The 8,490-nt window shown below is 40.4% G+C and overlaps 1 protein-coding gene across 3 annotated transcripts in view; it reads left to right on the top strand.

The window, feature by feature from the left end:
* Positions 1-5: 5 nt before the first annotated feature.
* The window catches only part of ddx31 (DEAD-box helicase 31), a 92,378-nt gene continuing 83,893 nt past the window's right edge, over positions 6-8,490 (top strand). For all 3 annotated transcript variants that reach the window (XM_033049098.1, XM_033049100.1, XM_033049099.1), the window contains exons 1-5: positions 6-411; positions 3,206-3,468; positions 4,680-4,758; positions 7,550-7,593; positions 8,227-8,297. In XM_033049098.1, coding sequence (XP_032904989.1) covers positions 298-411; positions 3,206-3,468; positions 4,680-4,758; positions 7,550-7,593; positions 8,227-8,297 — 571 coding nt within the window. In that variant the 5' untranslated portion in view covers positions 6-297. The remainder of the gene's footprint in view (positions 412-3,205; positions 3,469-4,679; positions 4,759-7,549; positions 7,594-8,226; positions 8,298-8,490) is intronic.

Here is an 8,490-nt window from a genome sequence, read left to right as displayed (position 1 = left end):
GCGGAGCGACCACTCAGATCGCCTGATATCACCGGGCAACGGGAAACTTCAACCGGGATCCACCCGGTAATGAAACAACGTGCGCGTGGAAGCAGGCCCCAGGAAACTTCCAGAAGTCTCTCTTGCTTATTCTTTTGTTAGGGCTGGTTTATTTTTTTTTTAAGTGGTTTGTTTGTGAATTAAAGTTGCTGTGATTAGAAGAGGACAAGTGGCTGGTGGATTCACGTGGGACCGGCCCGCTGTTTGGGGAGCCGAGGTTGCTGCAGTTTGTCCCGAGTAGTTGCAGCTTCGCTAAACATGGCCGAGGAGTGTTTAATGATAAATATTACCAGCGAGCCCAGAATCAACACCTTCGTCAAAAGAAATCCGAATAATTTTGAGCGCAAGAATTTCGGAAATACACCAAATCGGGTGAGATCACTGTGAATTGCTGCTTGCATCCTCATTGTTTTGTTCACTTTGATAGTGTACATTGCTGAAAGTAAGTCACTGGTCTGACCTTCGCTGTGGCTGCATGTAAAGTTATCTTTGAAGAAGGAAGTATATCATGAAGTGTAACCTTGATACATTGTGTACCAGGTTCTGGTGTTTCATTGAGAGTTATTATCTTCAATAAGGAATGTAATGTTTATGGCTCTTGCCTACAAATGGTCCGGTATGTTCAGAAGAACATCAAGAAACTCAATAACACTGTATTAACCAAAAACAAACTCTGGAGCAATTCAGCAGGTCAGACAGCTTCTGTGGAGGCAAAGGGATATTCAGCATTACTGGTCAAGGCCTTGCATCAAGACTTGTCACTGTTTTTTGCTCCGAATTCCAGCCTCTGCAGTCCCTTGTGTCAATATTATGTTGATATTGAATATCGAATGTTGTTACTTGATGGTGTAACAAGATTGATCTGGTGGGAGGAATATGGAGAATGAATTTTTCCAACAAGAACAGTGATTATGGTAGATAATGAACTTATCAGCTATTCAGGGAATTTGAAAGGTAGGGCAGATTTGGCCAGCTGATACTGGGACAGCACAAAAAAGACCAAGTTCCAGAATTTGCTTGGATTACACATTGCAGACAAACTGGCTGATCAGTGAATTCAAGCAAACATATTAATGCAGCAAATTTGCTACTCAATAGAGCATGTATTATGCTCACTGTGGAAATGATGTGCAAGAATGTGAGTGCACAATACATGGATTTAGGTGAGAAGGGATGTGGATGGTCAGGTGAGGGAGAGAGGGGTGGAGTTATCAACAGAGACTGGGGTGTAATTGGTAGAGGTGACATAGGGCTTCAGCTGATGGAATCAGATGGGACAGGGAGGTGGTGTATGGGACCAAGGGAGATGGGACGAGTAAAGAAGGTAGCAATCCCTTTGCATATAGCATTGGTTATTGGAATATTGGAATATAACACGGTTACTGAAATCAAATTCAACAAGATATTATTGGGTCATATGAGTCCAAAGGCTGTAGTCTAGTGCATCCATGTAAGGATGCTCCACAGATGGGGCACATCACAAGCATGTCAATTAGCCCTAAGAATTCAATGGTTCAACGGTACTTATTGTCACATGTACTTAGGTACAGTGAAATTCTTTTTTTTTTGCCTGCGGTTCAGTAAAAATCTTACTATACATCGTACACGGGTAGAAGAGTGTAGGAATAGCAGATTACACTGAGACAGTACACGAGTTGCCACATTTACGGTGTCATTTTGAATGCTTCATGTCTAAAGTTGCTAAAAATGTAGAGTTCTTAACTAGGCCATAAAGTCCTGTTGTACTGTCGACGGAACTGGGTTGGAGTTGCAGGGGTCGGCCTGTCCAGATTATGTTGTTGATGTGTTCCAATGGTCCGAGCTGCTGCAGGCACGGAAATTAGCCGGAGTAACTGGATAGACTGTATTTCTACTCCTTGAAGCAGAGGGGGAATCTGATTCAGGCATGCAAAATGATGAAGGCCAAAGATGGGCTAGATATTAACACACTTTCCCCATTGTAGAGGTGTATAAAATCAAAGGGCATAAGTTCAAAGAAAGAGTAGGAGATTTAGTGGGAATCTGAGAAAGAAGGGGTACAAGTCTGGAACTTACTACCTGAGAAAATGGGGAGGTTGGTACTTAAAACATTTAATAAGTATTTTAATGAGCACTTGAATCACCAAGGATGATGGCAAAGTTCTGGGAAATGGGTTTAGTTGAGTACCCAATGGTCAGCGTGGACTACTGGTGCAAGGGGTCTGTTTCTTAGCTGCATGATTTCTTAACATTTACTAGTTTATGCCTATCCCTTGTTCAATGTAATGTAATCTGGTAAAATTCTTCCACATCCCACTGCAATGTACGATTTGCAGTAGCATATATCCATGATGTTATTGGTGGCTTGACCTCTTGGGATAGATTTGGAATCAAACTCACAGGACTGGACTTCTGTAAATTGTATTCCACCACAACCAGTGTCTTAATGGTCAGCATATGTATTGCTCCACTAGTACTGTGCAGGGGACCAATCTAGGTGAAATGAGGAATATAAAAGGACAAAATGAGGAATATAATAAGGGTTTCGGCCCGAAACGTCGCCTATTTCCTTCGCTCCATAGATGCTGCTGCACCCGCTGAGTTTCCCCAGCAATTGTGTGTACCTTCGATATTCCAGCATCTGCAGTTCCCTTTTGAACAATATAAAAGGGCATGCTGGCCAAGAATGTTTAACTGACCATCCCGCGGTTCAGGTATGAGCTCAGGGGCGACCGCGCTTTTGCGGTTGCAGCACCTAGACTGTGGAACAGCATCCTTCTTCTCATCAGAACTGCCCCCTCCATCGTCTTTTTTAAGTCTAGACTTAAAACTTATTTCTACTCACAAGCGTTTCTTGAGGGCCTCTGAGGGAGCGCTGTATGTATGTATTTATGTATGTATTGTTAGATCTATGTACCACTGTATGTAGCACGTTAGTACCTGCACTGATGTAAAGCACTTTGGTCAACGAGAGTTGTTTTTAAATGTGCTATAGAAATAAAATTGACTTGACTTGACATCATTGTTAAATAAAGTAACAAATCAATACAAAGAGATTAATGGTATCTGTGAGTTGGTGGAAGTTTAGGAAGGGGTGCTGATCTTGTGACAATGCAAAGCCTTTCATTTGATATTGGTTTATTTTATTTCGAAGACTTGATTTTCTTTCCACTGATTTTGTATGCAGGCACAGCCCAATCGAGAAAAACGGCAATTCCAGAATTCCAGAAGTGGCTCTTCTGCCAAATCAGCAAAACAATCAACCTCTGCAGTGAGAAAAATACACAGTAATGTTGAGAAGGAACGTCGAAAAGAGCAGGTGTCCAGCGTGGCTCCAAAGAAAAGAAAAGTTATGGAACAGCCAGGAAACAAAGGAGAGCCTAAGACGATGGATCCTATCAAAACCTCCTCTCTATTCAGAAACAATCCTGAAATCCCAGCGATTCATAAGTAAGAGTTGGGGTTAAAATAGTACATTTTGTTACCAAGTCAATGTTCTGCACTCTAAAACACATTTGCCCATTGCTTCTTGGCTTTTTTGATTTTGAAAGTAAGCAGACCAAGGTCTGTTCTTGTATTTCAGTAATTTTGCTATCTCATTAGCAAATAGATTTTTCCTGAACAGAATGCATAGGGAGGGATTTAGGATAGAACAGGGTTTGATTCTCCAATAGTTGAAAAGTTTGCATTAGACAGAGGGAGGGATATTAGGGGAGAACAAGGCTTGATTCTCCAACAGTTTAAAAAGTCTGTAGCCAAGCCCTTTTGCTTGTACATTTTACAAAGTGAAAGACCTTTGGACAGATAATGGACATTTACCCTCGGATGAATAAGGGACGGAAGGATAAACTGTGCGTTATTTGTTATTCCGATTTTCATTCTGTCTCCTTGGTGTCTACTTGTTCAGTGACCTTTACCTGCCTGATATGCAGTAGTAAATAAAATACAAATATGCAATCGTGAGAAGAAGAATCAGAAACAAAAACATAATACAATAACTTAATCTGCAGGTTTGAAAAGAAGATGGGTATTTAACAGCGAAACATGAATTTTACTTTCCATATGAAAACAATTTCGGTACAATTTTTATGCAGTTAATCAATCTGAAATAAAACCAGAAAATATTGGGTACTGTCAGCAGGTCCACCTGCATCTGTGGAAAGACAGTTGTCATTTTGGGTTGCAGAGTTTTCATCAGAAAAGCAACAGTGAGAAGATAGGTTAATTTTAAATGACATAGTGAGTGGGAAGACATGGATAGGATAACAAGAATGCTTATGATAGACTGAGGCCAGGGATGCGCAAATTATTTTCATGTTTACAGAGTTATCTGGTTAAATTCCTAAGGTCAATGAGAGTGAGAGAATGAATGCAAAGAGACGTGCTGGCCAGGGCTGCTGCTGAAAACAATAATATAGAGCCGGAAATGGCCAGCACGTATCTATGGAGAGAGAAACACTGAATTAATATCAGAGAAGGATAATCTTGTAATAGAATAGACCAGTTCTGATACAAAGTGAAAATTTGGAAAACAAACTGAATTTATCAATTAAAACCAACTGAAAGGGAATTATTTACCTTTGAAGATCATTGTGTGAATGTCATGGTATTTTGTATGTTTTGTAATGTTTCTCTTTGTTTGTACTGTATTACATTTTCAGGCAGGCAGTGAAAACTTTGAGAGAATCCATTTTTACGACAACCCATTTCCATGATCTTGATGAACTCCATCCACATCTGGTTGGTGACAGAATTCTGCAAATTATTTACTTATCTGTTGGGGTCAAAGTAGTTATGGACTAAAATTGGACTCTGTGATACTGGTTCTAAGCTAGCAACTGCAATTCAGATTTTGAGGTTTTATTTTATAAAAAGAAGGGGATCAAATATGTGTGTGATAATTTTGATGTAAGTCTCAAATCAGGTCTAGATTAGAATTTTCTTAATTTTATAGTGTTGTCCATTTTGGGGGTGTTCTTTTCATTTATTGATCTTTGTCAAATTCTGGTGTTTTCACTTACTAACAGAGATGCAAAACTTGTGATTGTGTGATTGAGATATAACTGAATCAAAAATAGAAATAATTCACTTTATTTATTTCATCAATACATTTTCTTTTACATAATCTTGACCATTTTTAATTTGTCCCCTTTCCATCCAGCCTTTTTCTTCAAGCACCTCTATCCGACAAGTATATCTAATGATTATTTTGAAAGGCACATTCATTAAAACAAAATAAATGATAATGTGTTCTACATGTTTAGCATTTATTGTCAGTGTTTCATCATGGGAGAAAATACACTATTTTGCCAGTAGACTTTCAGAGGGATATTTATGTTCACACTAACACTGAAAAATTCAAACTCCAAATGTGTTCAAGCTCTAAATAACTGGCCTAGCTCTAAATATAACTGGCTTGTGGAGTTTCTTTGATGGAGTGTATTTCTGTTTTAGAGCAACTTATTGAGAAGCAGACGCAAGGAAATGTAGATGCTAGAATCTTGAGGAAAAAAGATAACTTGGCAGGTCAAGCAGCGTCTCTGGAGAACATGGATAAGTGCCGTTTTGGGTCGGAACCCTTCTTTAGACTTATTGTAGTAGGCAGAAGGTGGAAGAGAGGTGGGGATGGGACAACGCCAGGCAAGTGATAGGTGGATGAAGGTGAGATTGGCAGATGGATGGACAATGACCAGAGATGAAAATGAGACAAAGGTCTGTGAGATACGGCGAGAGTGGAATTAATTATGAGGCCAGAAGAAGCGATGTAGGGGAAAGGGAGCGGGATAGTGGGAGAAATGAGTGCGCATCCAGATGGGGGTTACGGAAGAGAGGGGGGAGAAAGAAGTGGGAGGGTTGTTAGTTACATACCAAAAATTGGAGAATTCAATGCTAATGCTATTAGGTTGTAAGCTGCCCAAGCGGAATATGAGATGCTATTCCAACAGTTTGAGTGCCCGCAATAGAGGAAGCCTTACACCTCGTCCCTCACCTGGATCCCTGACATGGAAAGAGAATTGGTTGGCAGACAGGAAACGAAGAGTAGGAATAAACGGGTCCCTGTCAGAATGGCAGGCAGTGGCGAGTGGAGTGCCGCAAGGCTCATTGCTGGAGCCGCAACTATTTACAATACATATTAATGATTTAGATGATGGAATTAATAGTGACACTAGCAAATTTGCAGATGACACAAAGCTGGGTGGCAGTGTGAACTGCGAAGAGGATGCTAGGACGTTGCAGGGTGACTTGACAGGTTGAGCGAGTGGGCAGATGCATGGCAGATGCAGTATAATGAAGATAAATGTGAGGTTATCCACTTTGGCGGCAAGAACAAGGAGGCAGATTATTATCTCAATGGTGTCAGATTAGGAAAAAGAGAAGTGCAACGAAACCTGGGTGGCCTTGTACACCAGACACTGAAAGTAAACATGCAGGTACAACAGGAAGTGAAGAAAGCTAATGGCATGTTGGCCTTCATAACGAGAGGATTTGAGTATAGGAGTAAAGAGGTCCTTCTGCACTTGTACAGGGCCCTGGTGAGACCACAGCTGGAGTATTGTGAGCAGTTTTGGTCTCCTAATTTGAGGAAGGACATCATTGCTGTTGAGGCAGTGCAGCATAGGTTCACGAGGTTAATCCCCGGGATGGCGGGACTGTCATATGAGGAAAGATTGGTAGTCTGGGCTTGTATTCACTGGAATTTGGAAGGATGAGATGGGATCTTATAGAAACTTATAAAAGGAATGGACAAGCTAGATGCAGGAAATGTTTTCCCAATGTTGGGGGAGTCCAGAACCAGGGGCTACAGTCTAAGAATAAAGGGGAGGCCATTTAAAACTGAGATGAGAAAAAACCTTTTCACCCAGAGAGTTGTGAATTTGTGGAATTCTCTGCCACAGAAGGCAGTAGAGGCCAATTCACTGGATGAATTTAAAAGAAAGTTGGATAGAGCTTTAGAGGCTAGCAGAATCAAGGGATATGGGGAGAAGGCAGGCACGGGTTGCTGATTGTGGATGATCAGCCATGATCACAATGAATGGAGGTGCTGACTCAAGGGCCAAATGGCCGCCCCCTGCACCTATTTTCTATGTTTCTATCATCTAGTTGCTAACTATTTTAAATCCCATTCCCCTTCCCACACTGACCTTTCTGTTCTCCAGAGTTGCAGCCTGACCCGCTGAGTTAATCCGGCACTTGTGTTTATTGACGAGTAGCACTGTTGTCCTTTATTTCATGGAGCTGTTTTATTTGGAGGTTTGCATTCTGTAAGAGACCTTAATTAGTTTGTGTAAGAAATGTTTAAGAAGGAACTGCAGATGCTGGAAAATCAAAGGTAGACAAAAATGCTGGAGAAACTCAGCGGGTGAGGCAGCATCTGTGGAGCGAAGGAAATGGGCGACGTTTCGGGTCGAGACCCTTCTTCAGACCCTAATTAGTTTGTATAATGTTTATAAATACAGCAATGGAGGATAATTTACAGGTTTCTTTCCAACACTCTTTGGTCAAAGGCACTTTTTTCTGTCTTATTATTCAGGTTTCCACACTCAACAAAGTTCTGAAGCTTTCTCTCATGACCAGGTAAGCAGCAGATTCCATAATATTGCTAATTTATGGTTGTTTCCTGCAGTAGATATACCAATGTGCTTATTCAATAATACCCTGGGCTCTAGGAGTCTTGTTTGTTTTTCAAGGCTCTCTTGAAAAGTTTGCAAGCTGATAACTTGACAGTTCCTGCCACAACAGATCGCTTCTGTATTTTCTATTTTTATTAATGAAAAATTCAAATGCTTTATCATCAAAATCTCATAAGAACGCCAGACAGGATTTTTAATAAACTTATGTACATATAGACACAAATTTGCATTATCAGTTAATTTGGTTTCTGTTTCAGCAAGCACGTTATATCTATAATCTAATAAATCCCACATTCATTGCCCTTTGTGATGTTTCTCTCACTTGGTAAGGTGCTTTTTAAATGCAAATGGTTTTAAAACTGATAAAAAATAAAAAATGCTGATAGACCGTCAGGATCAGAAATTGGACTTTTTTCAATTTTAGTGCAGAGGTTTAATCTTTACAATACTCTCATCTCTCTGGTAACTGCAAATACAGGTACTTAGATATTAAATTGACAGCGTGTTATTTGTTTATTTCAATATTAATTCACTTTTATAATATTAATTATTTTACATAATTATTTTATTCGTGCAGCATTCAGAAGCAAGCGATTCCAGTACTGCTTGAGGGGAAGGATGCTCTGATGCAGTCGCAGACTGGCTCTGGTAATTAGTACAATAGACATGTTATCTTCAATTACATGGGCAGCAGGTCAAACAAAGAACATTGAACAGCACAGGGGCAGGCCGTTTAGCACACCATGTCTGTGCTGACCATAATGTCAATCTAACATTCCATCTGCCTGCATTCTCTGCCTGTTCATGTGTTGTATGCGCTTCCACCACCTCTCCCGGCAGC

This window comes from Amblyraja radiata, chromosome 32 (assembly GCF_010909765.2).
Source record: "Amblyraja radiata isolate CabotCenter1 chromosome 32, sAmbRad1.1.pri, whole genome shotgun sequence".
In the NCBI taxonomy this organism is placed as follows: domain Eukaryota; kingdom Metazoa; phylum Chordata; class Chondrichthyes; order Rajiformes; family Rajidae; genus Amblyraja; species Amblyraja radiata.
This window is presented reverse-complemented; position numbering and strand designations above follow the sequence as displayed.